The sequence below is a fragment of the Dromiciops gliroides genome, chromosome 1 (genome assembly GCF_019393635.1).
Source record: "Dromiciops gliroides isolate mDroGli1 chromosome 1, mDroGli1.pri, whole genome shotgun sequence".
NCBI lineage: Eukaryota > Metazoa > Chordata > Mammalia > Microbiotheria > Microbiotheriidae > Dromiciops > Dromiciops gliroides.
The window spans coordinates 674,689,502-674,707,699 of NC_057861.1; the positions used below are offsets into that span (position 1 = coordinate 674,689,502).

Consider the following 18,198-nt stretch of genomic DNA (forward strand, 5'->3'; position numbering starts at 1 on the left):
ATCTCCCAAGATTCCCACTGTCTCACTTGATAGATAGGCAAACTGATGTCCAGAGGAGGTAAATGACTTGCCTTAGGTCCTACAATAGAAGCCTGGCTTAAGGCTCTGCCTGCTGGGCACCCTTGGCTCTCTTTGTTCATTCACCATCAGGAGGGAAGGTGGCCACAATGCCTACTCCCTCTGATCCAGATCTTCTGCTCAGGAACACTCCCTGAGTGTCCCCTGCTCTCTGGGGTCCCGGTCTCCACCCCAGCATCTTAGAAGAGCTGCAGAAGGGCAGCCACCTGAGGTAGGCTCTAGCTGGGAGCTTTCAAACTCACATGGAGGTGGTTTAGCATAGCTCGGGGAGGGAGAGGGAGAACTCTGAGGCAGAATTCCCTAGAAGGATTTCTTCACCATATGTGTCAGGAGCCAATTCCAGGGACTTTCTGACCTTATCTGAGAGCACGCCAGCAATGTGGAGGACGCTGGTGTCCATCCCTATTGCTTGGATGGGAAATTACTACAGATGGACAGAGACACTTGGCTGGGGAGGCAGGGTGGAAGAGGCTGTCTGAGAGATGTGTTCTAGAGGAGACGGCGCTGCCTCTGGGGGCCAGAGTCTTGGGTTCCAGGCCCAGCACTGTTCTTACCGTCTGTATGACTTTGGGCAGGGCACTTCCCTTTCCTGTGCTGAAGTTTCTACATCTGTAAGATCCTCTGATCAGGTCCCTTTCAGCTCTAAATCTCATGGCCCTTTATTTAATAACAATCTGGAGTATACACACAAATGCATGCACATATACACATATATAAATATAATGCATATATATATATATATATATATATATATATGTACTTATGTATGTATCTATCATCATTACCCCAGTTCTGTCCTATTAAAATCATTAAAACCTAGTTTCCTTCTGAGCAGGTGGACAGGCCTAGGTGTGGGCTAAGGGAGGAGGAGGATTTAAAAGAGGAACTTGTGACAGGATGCAGTAGATGTAGGAACAGGGGCAGGCTGTCCCTTGGGCCATATTAACTGATGTTTTCTGTGGCCAGACTGTAGACATGGTAAGGACAGAAGGCTGTACTCTGTAAACTCATCCATTTCTAGGCATCTGTGTCTTGTTTTCCTTTCCCTGACTTTCCTACTCAGATTTTCTTTAATAACTTTATTGTGCTCAAGGACAGCTATGTGGTACAGTGGATGGAGAGTGGGGCTTGGAATCAGAAAGATCTGAGTTCAAATCTGCCCTAGCTGTGTGACCCTGGTCAAGTCACTTTACCTTGTTTGCCTCAGTTTCTGAATCTGTAAAATGAGCAACCTACTCCAGAATCTTTACCAAGAAAACCCCAGTGGAGTCACAAAGAGACGGACATGGCTAAAAATGACTGAATAACAACAACAAATCTTGCTACAATCATCTAATCATAGGGTTTAGAGCTGGAAGAGACCTTAGAGATCATGTAGTCCAACCACTTATTTCCTAGATGGCCCGAAGCCCAGAAAGGGGAAAGGAGCTACTCATAGTCACATAGATAATGAAACAGAAAAGCTAGTATTAGAACGCAGATTTTCAGACTCCAGATCCAGTTGGGGGAGAGGGGTTTTGCTCTACCTCAGTCATGCTCAGAGACATTGGAGGCCAAGAGGTTGGTCCAGCTCCCTGACCAGAGCAGGGGGTGATAGTGACAGAGAGGAAAACACAAACTAGGCCAAACTAGGGCTATGTGCAATCATAAGATTATTGTGCTCAGAACAGGAAAGATCCTTCAAGTCCACCCCCCAACCCCAGCACACCCTCCTTCCTCTTTCTCTCCCCCTCTCCCCTGTCCCCCGGCGTTTTACAAATGCTGAAACCAGTCCAGAAAGGGAATGTGAGTTGTCCCAGGTCATGTGGGTGACAAGTAGTATTAGCAGCAGACCACAAGAAGGCCCAGCAATATCTCCTGGCTAACCCCAAGAAGGCAGGTTTCAGTCCTTAGAAAATCTGTAGCAATCTCATGGATTTACCTGGCTCCTTCCCACCTCCCAACACTCCCTGAACTTCTCATACTTTATTGTGAAGAGCAGGGAATAATCTCCCCACATTACAAATGGGAAAATTAAGGTCCAGAGAAAGTAAGTTAGTTGCCCAGGGCCACTCAGTGGGTTTGCCTAGGACAATAAAAGTGGCAGATTACAGAACCAGGAGGAGGAGGAGGAGGAAGAAAAAGAGTAGGGGGAGGAAGAAGAGGAAGGCAGCTGCCTCAGCCTTTAAACTTGGCCTGGAACCGGCAATGCTCAAGATAGGAATTTGACCACTTGGGTCATATGTGAACTTTTCAGGGGCTGTGACTGAACCCCAGGGGCAAATTCTGACTAGGTGACTAAGTTTGTCATCTATAAAATGAACTGGAGAAGGAAATGACCCCAATACCCAAACCTAGACTTGCTGCCTCAGACAGTGGATACTTAGGCCTTGAAACCAGGTCAATACAGGCAGGAGGAGAGCAGCAGCTAGGTGGCGCAGTGGATAGAGCACCAGCCCTAGAGTCAGGAGGACCTGAGTTCAAATTTGACCTCAGACACTTAACACTTACTAGCTGTGTGACCCTGGGCAAGTCACTTAACCCCCATTGCCTCACTAAAAAAAAAAAAATACAGCCCTCAACTAGCCCTCTAAGGAGGATGGGAGAAAAGATGTTCAGACTAGAAGTTTAGAAAAATAGGCCTTTTTAATTCAAGTTGACTTTGTGGCGAATGAAGAGGCTGCATGGGTGACTGTCCTTGGGGCCTTTATTAAAGAACTACACAACCACTGAGGACTGTTGCAATGGAGACTTGGAGCAGGGTGATTAATGGGAGTATTAGCTTGGGGATTCTCAACCAGTTGCCAGAATATTCAGCAACTTGGACCAAGTTTTCTCTTCTTGGGGAGGGTTATTCTCAGAGGCCCACACCAAGCCGGAAGGATTGGAGGGGCTTCTCCACCTCCCTGTCCATCTGAGCCCTCCTCCCCTCCAGTTTTGGGAGGTTTCTTGAGGGAGGAGGGGAGTCTAATGCAAAATCAGCCTTGAGGAAGACCTCAAGGCACCCAACTGCGTCCCTACTTGGAGCAGGCCAGGGGCCGATCCTTTCCTGGCGCCTAAATTCCAGGGGAGTCAGAGCCCAGAAATGTTCCCAGCTGTTTCCACTCCTTCTGAAAGGCTTTTCCCTTCCTGTGCCCCATGCTTCTTGTGCTATGAGTTAGCCTCAGCACTAATTAATTAATTAGGGTTGCAAAAGGCAGAAAAAGTGTTCTTAGGAGGAAGACTTTCCTCATCCCGGAGGAGAGGTGAATGATGCTGAAGCTTCCAAGGTGCCTGAATCTATGGGAGATGCTTTTTCCCTCGGGGGCGGGGGCTCTGACCAAGTCTGTACAGACCCACCCCTGGGTGTGCTGTAGGGATTTGCTTGGTTTTGTAGATGCAAAGGGGATGGAATGACCTCGGGAGCCTGGAGGTATCCGGGCAGCTGGGAAGCTTCTTAAATTCAGCTCCAGCCCCCAGAGATCTGGAAAGAAAGAGTTGGGGGTAGGGGCCATTTGTTCTATGTGTTAGATAGGAGACTTTTAGAAACCCACGCGAGGGCTTGGGCTGGGGGCTGGGGATTTGCTGAGTTCTGGCTGGAGAGAAGGTTGGCTCCCTCAAACTGCTCAGATGGCCCCCAGGACCATTACTCCCTGTGCCCATCCAGACTGTCTAGCCAGGCACTCAGGGAAACAGCAGGTAGCTTTATGTTCTGGCTTTTCCCCTGAAGCCTGCCAACAGCCCCTCCCCACTTTGAGGGGTGACCATGCTTTGGCAGAGAGAGAGCCCTGCATCAGGCCATGTTCTTTCCCCTGTCCTCCCTCCCCTTGGGCCCCTCCTGATGAGAAATTAAGGCCATCGTCAGCTGCTACTAATGGCCCTGTTTCTGGCAAGTTTGAGTTGTGTTTAATGGCTAGAAGGGGGTGGGATGCAGGCAAGGCTGGCAGATAGAGCAGCAGAGGTATTGATCTAGAGAGGAAAACCCAGCACTGGACACAGGCGGTACTCTTCTACCCCACAAGGCCAGGCTTGGCCCATCCGTCTGGAGGACCTTGACTGCCACGGGCCTCCCCCAACACCCACGACTGCCCTTTCACCACTAGGACATGATGGGTGTGTCCGAGAACATGGAGCTGATGGATTCAGAGTCCGACTTGACCTGCAGGATTTTAGGATTCCTAAGGTCAAAATCCTCACTGACAGCCAGTTTAACCCGGCCATTCTGGCCCTCCTTGACTGGCTCCAGGAAGACAACGTGTTTGTGGGTGCTGGCTTTGCGACCAGGTCCATCGGCAGCAGGTGGGGTGGAGCTAAGGATGGAGGATTGGGCACTGCACTCCTGGGGTGGGATGAGGGGCACAGGGCGGCAGCACCGGCAACAGCAGGCGCAGGGCGTGAGGAAGAGATAGAGCAAGACCAGGATCAGGCTGACCACACAGCCCAGCAGGGTCGTGAGGCCCGTGTTGAAGGATTCCGACTCATGCGGTGGACGGTGGACGGTGACGTTGTATTCGTGCGTTTGGTTGTGGTGAAGGCGACTGCCGGCTGCCAGGCAGACGAAGACACCGGTATGGCTGAGCTGCGCCTCTTTGATGGACAGGCTGCCGTTACTCATCACCCGGATGGTCTTGTCTTTGCTGCCTGGGAACATGAGGAGCTCGTTGCTTGGGGACACCCATGCGTAGCGGGCGGCTGGGGCACTTGCATCGCAGTGGATGAGCAGCGGCTGGCCCACTTGCACCTCCAGGTGGACGTCTGACTGCTCTAAGCCAGGGGCTGGGGAAGAGCAGTTCTCGAAGACCTTGCTGTGAGTGAAAAAGCGCACTCGAGAGGAGGGCACGTCAAAGGCGATGCAGACGTGCTCCTCGAGATAGTCGCAGACCGAGCTGAAGCCGCGCTGTTGCCAGCGGAGCAGCATGTGGTAGAGGCCACAGCCACAGCGGATGGGATTGTTGTGCAGGTACAGCCCGTTCTTGATGAAGGCGGGAAGGGTGACCACCTCATTCACGGGGATGCTGGCCAGCCGGTTGGTGGAGAGGTCCAGGACCCGCAGCTGCCTGGGGCTAAGGCCGTGCAGGTCATGGAAGGAGAACGTGGTGAGGCGGTTGCAGCTCAGGTAGAGCCGGCTGAGTCTCCCCAGCCCCCGGAAGGCACTGTGGTCCACGAAGCCGATGTGGTTGTTGTAGAGCAGCAGTTCCTCCAGCCCTGTGAGTCCCTCCAAGTCGTGGTGGCCCACAACGTGGAGGCCGTTGGAGGACAGGTCAAGCCGGCGGAGGCCACTGGCGTTGTGGAAAGTGCCCCGGGTCAGACTCCGCAGTTGGTTGTGGGCCAGGCGAAGGCTATGCAGGCGGGGCAAGGCGGCCAGCCAACCGGGGTGGAGGTGGGGGAGAACGTTATAGCTGAGGTCCAGCACTGTGGTCATGCTAGGGAGAGGGCCAGGCACAGTATGGAGGTTTTGGTTGGAACAACTCAGCAGGTCAGATGCACAGATGCACACCTTTGGGCAGTGGTGGAAGACGTGGGACGCGTTGTCCGGGGAGCTGTGGATGCTCGCCTCAAGCAGGGGCAGCTTCCCCAGCCACACCCACAGCATCCACACCAGTATCCAAGAAGCCATGGTGGGGTGGGGATGGGGGGCAGACAACCCCTTGGAGAGCAGATCCCACCCCCACCCCAGTAGTCGCCCAAAGGGGCTCCTGGCAGCCTTCGAAGTGGGAAGGGAAACAAGTCCTCCAGACACAGGCTCCCACGAGCTGAGAACAAAATCCCGTCCCAGTTAGGAAGGAACTGGCAAGCTAGCTGTGCTTTTCAGCCCCAGAAAAGCCAGGAAAAGGGCAATGGCTTGGGACGAAGCCGGGCATCAAAGGGACACCAGCTGCTCCCTCAGCCGAGTGTACCTAGCACTGGACAGTGCCATCCCATGCCCAGCTGGGAGCTGCTGAGCTCAGCCTTCACACAAGGGAACGGCCCCCGCCCCGTCCCCCGGCATCCTGCCAGCCCGACCGACCGTCCGGTCCAGCCAGCCCCTTGGCCTCACCTCCTGGCCAGCTGCCCCCTCTCCAGGTAGGACCAGCCCCAGCTGCTGGGGCCAGGGTGTGATCCCTGCTCCCACGCGCGGACTTAGTTCTCAGCCGTCTTAGTTGCTGCTCCTTGCTTTCTCTGGCTGTCTCTCGCTTGCTCAGTCTGTTGGTATTTACACTGGTGGCCCAGCTGGGAGCTGGGTAGGGTGAGGGGGTGGGGCTACCCGACCTCCGATTGGTCCTTGGGAGGGGAGGGGAGGGGAAGAAAGAGGAGGAGGAGGAGGAGGATGCCCAGGAAATTAATGAATGGCTTGCAATTCCCGGCTGACCGCCAGAGGACAGCATGCACCCATATGGCTCCCTGAGACTGAGCCCGCCGTCCTTTCCTAGGACAGCGTGTTTTGTCTCTGGCTGCTTGTTGTGGAAGAGATGGTAGAAGGGAAAGAAGGTCGAAGGGCATGTGGAGTATCGCGTCCATTTCTGGGCACCACACTGGTGGAGTATATCTGGAGGGCAACCAGGAAGGTGCTCATTAGGAGCATTTCCATAATAGTTAATTAGGGTTTGAAAAGAGCTTTATGTACGGGATTTCATTCGATCTGCCACAAGAGTCCCTGGAGGTGGGAGTATTATGATCTGTATTTTAGGGAAGTGAGGGGAGGAGAGCGAAGCTCAGAGGGGCAGTGACTTGCTCAAGCCAGATGGGCAGTAAGTTGTGAACCCAGGAGCTTTATGCAGATCTTCTAAGTCCAAATTCACGGTTTTCTACTAGACCAGGCTGCCTGTCCTAGAAGGAGCAGTTACAGGGCCTTGTTGTTTTTTGTCCTTTGTTCCCAGAGGACCATGACATCAGGAGTTGATGTCATTACTTGTACTGAATTAGATTTAAGTGCAGGGTCACCAACCTCACTCTCTCCTCCAGAGCCATCTGGATCCAGTGGCAAGATACATCAGGATGACTGGAGATGGCCCCAGATGTTTAAGGCAGTTGGGGTTAAGTGACTTGCCCAGGGTCATACAGTTAGTAAGTGTCTGAGTTGATATTTGAACTCAGGTCCTCCCAACTTCAGGGTCAGTGCTCTATTTACTGCACCATCCAGCTGCCCCGACAGGGCCTAGAGGGATCCTAGAGAAGATGAAAGGGGCTGTCATGTGGAAGAGACTTGTTCTGCAGAGCCACAGAGGATAGAGCTTAGGACCTACAGGGGCTGGGGCTGGTGCTGGGGAGAGGAGGCTACTTTTAGCTCAAGAGAAGAAAGAACTTAGAGCTGCCTGTAAACACTGGCTTGCCTGAGGTGGTCTGCGTGGTTAAATAGTGTCCTTGTCCAGGAGGCCAGAGAGGGCCTTCTTGCCATGGTGGAGAGGTTGGATGGCACCCTCATCCTTGTGAGCTGCGTGACTGACGCCAGCCCCTCACTCTGGCCTCTCCTCTGGCTAAAGGAAGGTTCTTTGTGATGCCCCCATTCCTTTGCCTTTCTCCCTGCTCCTGTGTATTTGAGGTCAGTCCTTCCCCTAAGAAAAGAATCCGGGATAGCAGCAGGCTAGGAGGCCAGGCCTTTTCAGTGGGATTCTGTGGCACAAGCTGCCTCAGCCTGAATTCTCTTTGCCCTGTCAGGGCCTCCACCTCCAGGGGCTCACTTCTTGCTGATAGGAATTGAAACATTCTAGAGGTCACAGCTTATTGCTGGTGACTTTGCTGTATCGATTTGCCTTCTCCTTCCCCCCCTGTCCCCACATGAACTGCTGTCAAGGGCAGCAACCCAGGTGCCTTTGGCCCCTTAGCTTCCAGAGATACTGAATGCTGGGAGCCCTTGTTTGTGGGAAGGCCCCCTTCTTCCAGACTACACGTGCCTAGGGCTGTCAGCCTGCCTTCAGATCTCCCATGGGGCTTTGTTCCATCTGTAACACAGTGGGGGCATGCACTCTATGGACTGAGGTCGGTATATCCCAAGGACACTTATCTGGGGAGGTCAGGAAGGATGTTTGGTGGTTGCCTTGTTTGGAATCAAAGGATGTGTCCTTGATATACTATTGGGCTGCTGAACATGTCCTGCTGAACCACGGATTCCCCCCATTCGGCTCTTTGCCCACTGAGTCCTGGAGAGATCGCTGGCCCAGAGTGGAAGAGGGGAAGGGTCTGTTTGGGTGGAGGGTCATATTTTACTAAAGGGAGAAAATGAAGGCCTTTTGGGGGTCAGGCTGGAAGCGAGTCCTCAGAGTTGGGACCCCAAGGTCCAATTTCTGGTGCTAAGGGACCAGCTGTTAATCTTCATCTATTCTCAGAAATTCAGAAGAGCTCTCAGGGAATAAAGGTGCAAGCTACACCTGAACAGAAAAGCCCTTTACAGTAATACTCTTAACAAGGAACAATCCAGTTTCTGTTTACAGATCTCCACTAATGAGAACTCATTACATCTCAAGCCAGCCTGTTCTGTCTTGGCAAGTTTTTTCTTTATTTCAATACAGCATCTACCTCTCTGTGATTCATTGCTCCTAGGTCTGCCCACTGGGGCCAAGCAGGCCTCTAAACCATTCCCTATGACAGCCTTTCACATACTTGATGGCATTGTCTCTATCACCTTTCTCTCCTGGCCCTCTTCCCCCCTCTGCTCCCAAGTCTTCTTTTCCAGGCTAAACATCTCTAAATTCTTCAAATAGGTGGGTCCCCTCACTATCCTGCTTGTTTTTCCAGGCACATTTCAGCTTGTGAATATCTTTCCTAATGGAACTTCCAGAATTGAAGACAATATTTCATATTTGGTCCACCCAGGGCACTATACCTCTCTGTCCCTCACACTACTTCCTGACTTCTTACTAGTCAGTCAATAAATATTGAAGTGTCAGGCATTGTGCTAGGGATACAAAGAGGCAAAAGGCAGCCCCTGCCTTCCAAGAACTCACAGTCTACCTCCAAGCAAGCCTCAACAAAGGCCTGATTTCCTTCTCTTTCAGCTGTGCTGAACTGCCCTCTGTTTTGCCTTGGAATGAGTTTCTGGGTCCAGGGATGGAAGAGGAAAGCTGTGTTCTTTTCCCTAACTAGTAGATGCTTTCCCAGGGGCAGGAAGGACTTGAGCAAGGAGGAAGATGATATGACATATGGATTGTGTGTCAGGAAAGCACAGCATGACTCGAGTGGGAGGAAGAGAGACTGAGGGATGACAAGAGGCTGGAAGGTGGATCTGAGGGGGATGGCTGAAGCTGGCCTGTGTGGTGGCAGCTGAGCTTGGAGCTGCCTCGGGCACTCTGCCACAAATGGACCTTAGTGATCAGTCTTCATCCGTTGAGGAAGATTCCCAGAAACTTGAAGGCAAGAACAAGCCTCAGGCTTTTTAATCCCTGGAAGCGCAGTGAGTTGGGCAGAGATCAGACTAGCACCGCCTCCTAAAAGCAGCCCGTGTGGTGTAGAAAGAATACTGGATTTGGAATCACAGGGCCTGGTTTCGAGTGCTAATATTTGGTGTGACCCTGGGCAAATCCTTTCCTTTCTCTGGACCTGTCTTTCTAAAATTAAAATGTGGTTGTTGGATCAGATGATCTCTAAAATCTCTTCCAGCTCAGACCAAGGGGGAGGGAAAAGCCACCTCAGCTCCCTGGGTGATTAGTGCTGGGAGCTGTCTGCTGCCTGGTGCTGAAACAAGATTCAAGTGCTCCTGGGGTTGGTTTTTCCTCTGGCTTCACCAGAGGAAGTGACTGACGACAGTGCCTTGCTTCTGAGCAGATCTCCTCATTGTCCCTTGGGGGTGCTCATCCCTCCCTCCCGGCTTCCTCTCCAGGACTGGATGGCTACACTGCTTTAGGGAGTGTCTGCCATTCATTCTTCCCAGGGTGATCTCTTAGCATTTGGAGTAGGCAGGAGACATGGGTTGCTGTGTCTTCATCACCAGTGGCTCTGACCATGGGTCTCTACTACCACCAGGGCCAAGCGAGCCACCGAAGTGCTCTTAGCGGACCCATGCTTCCAGCTCCGCTCCATCCAATACCTCCTGGGCCAGCCTGAGCCCACAGCCTCTGGGGCCACACCACCCCCTCCAGAGAGGAAGCACTTCTCTCTGCAGAGTTGTGAGTATGGGACTTGGGACTGCACCTCAATATGGGATGATAACCCTTTCTTCACCCACCTCAGACAGGGTTATTATAAGGGCTGCAGAAGTAAGGGTCTGCATGTCCCAGGGCGTGAGGCTGTTCAGGTCTCCTGCCCTTCCCAGTGACCACTATTCCCACCCCCAGGCCATTCTTCACTGTGCTGGGACAAAATAGGTAAGGGGTTCACTCCACCACCACCGTCTCCATGTTCCAGGCACTTGCCAGAGCTGAAGAGCTAAGCTCTGACACCCTGCAGAGTGGCCTGCCAGAAGCGGGGTCCCTACAGAGCAGCCCCCCTTCTGAGCCAGTGTGGTAAGGACCCCATGACAAAGGTCAGATGCCACAGGGGCTACAGGCAGGCCAAGATTTACCTTCACTCTTCCCAGACACTGACTACATCAGCCGGGAGGAACTAACGAAAGTGGATCAGATGCTGGGCCATCTGAGTGAAGAGTCCAAGCAGGCCGCTGCCTCCACTCTGGTGAGTGTGTGCACGCACACCATCTTCCTGTGTCCCTGAGCCATGTGCATGCAGGTGTGTGTGCATGCGTGTGTGTATACCTGCAGATATGTGTATGCACTGAGATCTTAGCTTAAGATCATTTCCTCCATGGGGAATCTATGTTGGCAAGAATCATGTATCCACTAGGGTCCTCCTGACTCCCCTCACTCTCCCCACCCAGCCCACCAGTGAGGAGGACCTGTGCCCCATCTGCTATGCCCACCCCATCTCTGCTGTGTTCCGGCCCTGTGGCCACAAGTCCTGCAAGTGAGTACTTGGCCTGCCTTCTTTATGTCTCTCTTTTGAAAAGTTTCTAAGTGTCAAGTGTCTGAGGGTGGATTTGAACTCAGGGCCTCCTTACTGGAGGCCTCTATCTGGGTGCATCACCTAGCTGCCCCCCCTTTATCTCTTTCCTAAGCCCAGGGATTCCTCCCCCAGGGTGTGGGTGAGGGAGGGCTGGCCTGCTGGGGACTAATAGGAAGACTGAAACTTAGCTCTCTGCCCATCTACCCCCTTTCTCACCATAGAGCCTGCATCAACCAGCACTTGATGAACAACAAAGACTGTTTCTTCTGCAAAGCTACAATCACTGGGGTGGATGACTACGAGAAGCCAGCTTCCTCATCTTAGGCCCCTGTCTCAGGGTGGGGGCCCCCCGACCTGCTCCTTGGGCCCCAGGGGTAAGGCTAGGGGGAGGATGGGCATATTCATCCCCATTTATATGCCTCCCTTTCTAGGCAGCTCCTTCACTAGCCTGGGCCTGCCCTGAGGGAGGCAGAGGAAGGGGGCGCTAAGCCATTCTCCCCTGCTCTTCCTAGTGGAGAGAAGAGAGGGCTACCCTGCTCTGCCCTGCCCCGGCTAAAGGGATGGGGTGGGATGGGGAGCGGACAGTTACAGGTGTGAGTATTAAATTATTATTCTATTCAGCCCCGCCCTGCCTTTTTTCTCTAGGTGTGGGACAAGAGCTGGTCCTGTTTCCCCATTTGTAAGTAAGGGAGGTACTAGGGGAGGGGGCTGCAGAGACAGACAGACCCACCCCGCTCCAGAGTGCACACACAGCCATACTTAAACAATATAACTCCAGCTTTGTTTAGACTCTTGCATTATAAACAGAGCTATTTACAGGGGCAGGGGTGGGGAGAGGGCTATGGCTCCCTCCCCTTGGAGGCACGCAAGCACCTGAGCCTTGCCCAGGGCACCAGGGGCCACTGTGCTCTGCACCTCAGTTCACATGATGATTCGAGGCTCAGGCACTGACTCGCCAATGGACTTGTGGGGCAACACACTGGCCCCGTTGAGGTAGAGCTCATCGCCTACGATGACGTCCTCTCCCAGCACTGTCACGTTCTCCATGCGCACCTGCGGGGGGGGGGGGGTGCAGGGAAGAGGTGAGATTCAGGAAGGAGCTCCCCCCACCCCCAGCTCCCTGTGCCCTCCCCAGCACAGCCCTAGCTCACCCACTGGCCCACGCGGGAGCGCCAGCCCACAATGCAGGAATCGAGCCACGAGTGAGAACGGATGTGGGCACCTCGTAGCACCGTGCATCGCTTGATACACACACCATCCTCCAGCACCACCCCGGGGCCCAGGCTGACATTGGGCCCAATGCTACAGTTCTGGCCAATCCTGGCGCTTGGATCCTGGGGAGGGAGAAACATGCACAGGGCTGACTCTGCAAGGGCTCCTCACCTCACCACTGCCTCCCATTAGGGAAGCAAACGTTTATTAAATACAAACTGAGTACTGTGCTCAACTCTTGGGGTACAGTGATGAAAAATGAATGGTCCCTGCCCTCAAGGAGTTACTGCAGTCTCCCGGGAGAGGGGAAGCAGGACACAAAAACAACTAGAAGGGAGCAGAGAGAGCCAGACTAAGTGCTGGGGGGAGGGGGGGCTCTGGAGGGACTAAAGAATGCAAACGAAACAGAAGGAGGGCCTGAGAGCTAGGAGTTCAGTCTGGCTGGAAAAGCCATGTGCAAGAAAGCCAGTAAGGTAGGCTGTGGCTGGACTGTGGGAGCCTTGAATGCCAAGCTAATGAGTTTGTATTTAGCTACTCAACGGTCAGACCTGTGCATAAACCATGTGATCATTTCATGCAACGACTGGAGAACGGAGAGGCAAGTGGCAGGGAAACCAACTGGAGGGGAGAATATGACAGTAGTGGAGGTGATGAGTATAGAAGCAATAAGGAACAGAGATCAAGAAGGCACAATTATCGGAATGCCCTTGAAATCAATAAAATATATTCAGCCTTACTGATCACATATACCTAAGGGGGAATGAATGAGTTTGTCAGTCCTCTGCAAGAGCAGAAAGGAAGGATGGGGGAAGCTGCTTAAGAAATGGAATTTGCACTCACCACCAGCACATTGCCCACAACGCCCGGGCCAGAGTAGAGCCGCTCAGGCTGTGTCTGCCTTAGCGACTGCAGGAAGAGGCACATCCCTGTCAGGAAGTCCTTGGGCTGTCCGATGTCCATCCAGAAGCCTAAAGGTGCAGGCACAGGGAGCCTGACTGGACCACCCACCCCCAAGTCCTGCATACCACCCCCACCTCCCCAACCCAGCCCCAGCCCTCCCATTTACTTGGGAGCTCCATGGCATATAACTGCCCTTCCTTGGCCATCACAGGGAAGACCTCCTTCTCGATAGATGTGGGTTGTAACTGTGGGGGTGGAAAGAAGCTCAACCCTTCTCCACAGGCACTGCCAGCCCAAGGTAGAGTCTGTCACCGATGCCAGTCCGGCACTTCCTGCTCCCAGCATTCTCTCCCCCCCCCCCACCCCCCCAGGCCCCACCTGGATGCGCCGGAGCACACTGGGACTAAAGATGTACATGCCAGCGTTAATCTTATTGGACACGAACACCTGGGGCTTCTCTACAAATCGGTGGATGCGGCCTGTGTCTGCCTCACTCACAACCACACCATACTTGGAGGGCTCCTCCACTTTGGTCACCTAAAGTAGCAGAGAAGGAGAGACGCCACTAACAGCATGTTCCCAGAAGATCCCACACCTGGGTCCTTAACCTTCTCTCTGGGCAAGAGAGCAGGGAACAGGGTTTCTATCCAGGCAAACTCACTAAGGATGCGTGCAGGGTGCGGCTGGCCGAAGGGCAAGTGGGAGGGCGGAAGAGACTCGCCAAGGACCCATGAAGCTCAGAGGCACCCTCGGCACTGGAGCCAGAAGCGATCTCTTAGAGAAGGAAGAGACTTCTCGTTTAGATGCAAAAGCCTCTCAGATGATAAATAATATAAGAATTACGGGTCCTCTGACCACGGCATTGGTCTGGGCGCTAGGCTAGGCTGGGAGGGGCGGAAGCAGACTAGCCAGCAAGGTCAAAGGTAAGGAGAATGGGTTCACATCACTACCCACTCCTTACCATGGAGGGGAGTTGGGGGGGGCAGGGAATGTCTCACCACGATGCTCCCCTCCTGCCCATGATGCCGATGGAACTGCACCATCGCAGCAAAGGGGAAGTCACAGATAATGTCACTGTTGAGAACGAAGAAGGGATCCGAATTCTCTGTGAGCAGCTCCCTGGCCAGTGCCAGGGGCCCCGCTGCAGGGACACAGGGCACCAGATGCTCAAGGCCTGACCGGGGTGTGCCTCAGCCCCTACCTCTAAGCACCCTCACCCCCAGCTCCTTCCCATGGAAGGCACACCCCTGCAAAGCAAGCCTCTATCCCAGGCATTTCTTCCACTGACCTGTTCCCAGAGGCTCCTGTTCATGGGACAAGGAGATTCGAATCCCTAGCTGAAAAGTCAGAGCAGACAAGTCAGGGGCAATCTCTTGTCTTCAAAGCCCCACCAGCCCTTCCTCTAGCTCTTCTGCAAATCAGGTGTGGGACCTTCCCAAACCCCTCCAAATCTAAAAATATGTGTTCCCAGCACACAGTAGGTGCTCTATAAATGCTTATTTTCAATCCCTCCTTGCCCAGAGAGGGATACTGACCCACAAACACTTCCCTGCCCCGGTCCTGGGGTTTGGGGTGTGGGAGTGTGTGGCAGAATGCTTGTCCCAGGTAGCCAGAAAACCCTAAGGGTCTGCCATTCCAGCTCAGGCCTGCCCAGCCCAGAGGATCTGGGGCTTGTCTCACTGGTCTCACCCTTAGCTCCTGTTCCTTCATTTCCTTCTCCAACAGCTCAGACATGTAGCTCACAGCCAGGATCACATGATTCACTCCTGCCTGTAAAAGAAATTGAGCATGTGACCCCTCCCCTCTCCTGGGGGTCAGTCACTAGGCAGGCAGCCCCACTGGCTGGGCCAAAGCCCCAGCTCAAGCCCTTACCTCTTTCTGGGCCCCTTTCGGTATAATGATACCTAGTAAGTAGGCATGAAACTTGTGGCAAACTTCTAGCTTAAGCCCTCACCCCTCAAAGTACTTAATTATACTCAAAGTACTATACAAGATAAGTGCATTTCAAGCCCTCACCTCTATCTGGGGCTCCCCTTGAATACAACACCACCTGGTAAGTACGTTTCAAGCCCTTACCTCTATCTGGAGCTCCCCTTAAATATAACACTACCTGGTAAATGCATTTCAAGCCTTCACCTCTATCTGGGGCTCCCCTTAAATATAACTCTACTTGGTAAGTTCAGCTCAAGCCCTCACCTCTATCTGTGGGCCCCTTTCAGTACAATAACAGCTTTGGTAAGCCTATGAAACGCGGGGGTGGGGTGGGGGGTCCAGGAAGCCCTCGGTGTCCCTCACCTCCCGCCCGCGGCCCTCGGCCTCACCTTCACCAGCGCCTCCACCTGGTGCAGCAGGATGGGCTTGTTGCAGAAGTCCACCAGCGGCTTGGGCGTGCTCAGGGTCAGGGGCCGCAGCCTTGTGCCGTAGCCGCCCACCAGGATTAAAGCCTTCATCGCGCCCGAGCAGGGCCCTGGGGGAGTGGGGAGGCCGGGGCTCAGCGGGCGCCGCCCCACCCCAGACCCTGCTCCCGGAACCGGCTCGGCCGGGGCTCCCCTCCCCTTCACAGGCCCCGGCCCCCCAACTCCCCCCCTCCTCACCCGCCGCGGCTCCGGTTCCGGCTTCAACTCCAGCTCGGACTGCGGCTCCGGCCCCGGCCCCGCCCACCGCCGCCCCCTCCGGAACGAGGCCACCCCCGGCCAGTGACAGGCCGCAGGCGGCCGCGCAGTGGAAGGGGAGGGGCCGGCCGTCTAGGCGCGCCCATGCCCCGGCAGCAAGCTGCCAATCGTCCGACGCCTACGTGGCACGGCCGTGACGCCATGGCGCCAACGTGCCGCCCCCCTTCAAGCGTAGCCAATCACAGACCAAGCGCCCGAGGCGCCATGGAGACGCTGGAAGGGACAGGCGGGGCAGTTGCCTATTGGCAGATCCGAAGATGGCTACGGCGGCAGGGGCGGGGCCGCGGCTTCCTCGGAGCGCCCACGTGGCTCGTAGGCAGGCGCCCCGCCCTATGTGCCGCGGGGCGTGGTCCTCAGGTAGTCTTCTCCGCTCTCCTATGCCCCAGGAAGTAGGGACAAGTCGGCTCTGGTGCACCTTGGGGTTTAAGGTCGTTACGTCGCCGCAGATCAGGCCTTCCGCCTGGCTGGGCCCTGGCTTCTTTTCTGTGAAAACGAGGAAGGTGGTGGTGGTGGTTATTGCTCAGCCGTGCAGATTCTTTGTGACCCTTTTGGGGGGACTTTCTCGGCAAAAATACTGGAGTGGTTTGCCATTTCCTTTTCCAGCTCGTTTTACAGATGGGGAAACTGAGGCTAACAGGGTGAAATGACTTGCCCACGGTCACACAGCTCGGTGTTTGTGGTCGAATTGGAATTCAGATCTTCCTGACCCCTCGCTGGTGCGCTGTGCACTATGGCACCACCTAGCTGCAATTCCAGAGGAGGAACCTCAGAGCTGGCGATGTAAAGCAATTGACCCAGGGTCACAGAGCTGAAACTTGAACCCAGATCTTCTGATTCCCAGGGCAGTACTCTTTCTAATGCAGTATGTCGTTTCCCTCTTAAAAGCACAGTTCGAATACCACCCAATACACAACACTTGGTGTAATGGCGAGATCACCAGTCAGAAGTCCTGAATCTATACCCTAGCACTGTGTGACCTTGGGCAAGCCACTTCAACTCCATGAACCTTTCCCCTATCTGATCCATGGGGTTCTAAGTAGATGATGTATAGCACTCCTTGTTTCAGAAATTCTATGACCCTGCCAGGTATGGATGGGGAATTTCCCAAATCAAGACTCAGAGGTGGCAGGATACAGACTGCACCAAGAATTAGAGGGGTAGGAGTGAAGTGGGGTTTAATTGATCAGATTGATCGTGAGGCATCCCAAAGAATGACAAGATTCGGTGACTCAGTTTCCCAAGTTTCATTACAAGACCGTGATGACCATAGGGAGACCACTAGGGAAGTGTCTCGAAGAGGGAGAGGAAAATGGTTATATTTATAGTGAAAAAAGTAGGTTATTTCCTCATTATCTTAATCTCTTCCTTGTGGGAGGTTCATGGGGGGGGGGGGTCTTATCCTAATTTGGACTTCCTGGGGTCCTAAAACGACCTCCAAGGCAGGTACCTTTCTCACTAAGGGTGTGTTTTGGGTGTGTTTAAATGTCTTAAAGTGAACCTAAGGACATATTTGGTGTTCCCTCCACGTTTCTAAAGACATGCTTAAACTTGTCAGACCCAGAAGGTCTCTGAGTTTATATCTTTACTTAAGATCTGGTTTCTAGGTGCAGTTACTGTTTCCTGTCATTTAGGAATATTAATGGCTATTAATGGTTAATAGTCCCTGGTTGCCTTCCCTAGGCTTCTTTGTTGTTGTTGTTTTAGTGAGGCAATTGGGGTTAAGTGACTTGCCCAGGGTCACACAGCTAGTAAGTGTTAAGTGTCTGAGGCCGGATTTGAACTCAGGTCCTCCTGACTCCAGAGCCGGTGCTCTATCCACTGCGCCATCTAGCTGCCCCTTCCCATAGGCTTCTGTAGATAGTGTTGGTTGATAGTAACCCTCTGGTTACTCAGGTCTTAGTTTCTCCGTTAACCCCTTTTAGCTACAGCTGATAGGAGCTCAATGCTTAATCAGAGCTCAGGTCTTAAGTTATCCGTTAACCCATTTAGCTTCCTCCATTAGGAGGACTTGGCTATATTTGTTCAGAAGGGAGAAAATGCCAGTGAATTAGAAAGCAAATTGGAAACAAATAGCTGTGCTCATCACCCCCTCGGGAGGTCACTTAGGGTTCCCAGTGTGTGGCTTATACCGTAGATATCACCTGGGGCCAGGGGCAGGTGGACCAGTCTTTAAAGGGCAAGATTGGGGGCTCTGGGATTGTCTCACTTGGGGAGTGGCTGGCTAAGGGCTTCTTATGCTGAGGTGGCATTAGAGCTACCTCCTTAAACTGAGGGAACTTGGTGGGTGACCCTGGGCTTAGGGACAGTGTCTTTTTCAAGGTAGTTGAGCTGGGTTCTTAAAACGTCATTAAGGGGCAGCTAGGTGGTGAAGTGGATAGAGCACTGGCCCTGGAGTCAGGAGGACCCGAGTTCAAATCTGACCTCAGACACTTGACATTTACTAGCTGTGTGACCCTGGACAAGTCAC

General features: G+C 53.5%; 3 protein-coding genes across 4 annotated transcripts in view; 1 reads left to right on the plus strand and 2 right to left on the minus strand.

The window, feature by feature from the left end:
• RNF123 (ring finger protein 123) overlaps positions 1 to 11,715 on the plus strand; it is a 106,616-nt gene extending 94,901 nt beyond the window's left edge. Inside the window, exons 36-40 of one of the 2 annotated variants that reach the window (XR_006352751.1) lie at positions 9,973 to 10,115; positions 10,526 to 10,620; positions 10,823 to 10,908; positions 11,169 to 11,321; positions 11,593 to 11,715. Coding sequence is in view for 1 of the 2 variants with exons in the window: in XM_043962947.1 (XP_043818882.1) it covers positions 9,973 to 10,115; positions 10,526 to 10,620; positions 10,823 to 10,908; positions 11,169 to 11,271 (427 nt within the window). In the remaining variant the exon portion in view is untranslated. Of the gene's footprint in view, positions 1 to 9,972; positions 10,116 to 10,525; positions 10,621 to 10,822; positions 10,909 to 11,168; positions 11,568 to 11,592 lie in introns of those variants that run through there. The other variant, XM_043962947.1, reaches the window with a different exon arrangement.
• On the minus strand, positions 1,436 to 6,218 carry AMIGO3 (adhesion molecule with Ig like domain 3). The gene has a single exon (XM_043962972.1). It carries the CDS (start codon positions 5,651 to 5,653, stop codon positions 4,136 to 4,138), a length of 1,518 nt encoding a protein of 505 aa, XP_043818907.1. The 5' UTR covers positions 5,654 to 6,218; the 3' UTR covers positions 1,436 to 4,135.
• GMPPB (GDP-mannose pyrophosphorylase B) lies at positions 11,707 to 15,811 on the minus strand. The gene is made up of 10 exons (XM_043962981.1): positions 15,654 to 15,811; positions 15,381 to 15,526; positions 14,749 to 14,829; positions 14,348 to 14,396; positions 14,058 to 14,200; positions 13,438 to 13,596; positions 13,226 to 13,304; positions 13,000 to 13,127; positions 12,099 to 12,281; positions 11,707 to 12,000 (listed from the first exon to the last, which is right to left on the minus strand). The coding sequence occupies exons 2-10, from the start codon at positions 15,507 to 15,509 to the stop codon at positions 11,869 to 11,871; spliced, it is 1,083 nt and encodes a 360-aa protein (XP_043818916.1). The 5' UTR covers positions 15,510 to 15,526; positions 15,654 to 15,811; the 3' UTR covers positions 11,707 to 11,868.
• Positions 15,812 to 18,198: the final 2,387 nt, after the last annotated feature.

Bases quoted from the DNA above. Each gene is read 5' to 3' on its own strand.
- AMIGO3 (XM_043962972.1), bottom strand. From the start codon at position 5,653: ATGGCTTCTTGGATACTGGTGTGGATGCTGTGGGTGTGGCTGGGGAAG.
- GMPPB (XM_043962981.1), bottom strand. From the start codon at position 15,509: ATGAAGGCTTTAATCCTGGTGGGCGGCTACGGCACAAGGCTGCGGCCC. The intron at 14,397-14,748 runs GTGAGACCAGTG...CTGACTTTTCAG, and splicing joins TGAAGGAACAGGAGCTAAGG to CTAGGGATTCGAATCTCCTT. The intron at 13,597-14,057 runs GTGAGACATTCC...CTGCTACTTTAG, and splicing joins GGCAGGAGGGGAGCATCGTG to GTGACCAAAGTGGAGGAGCC.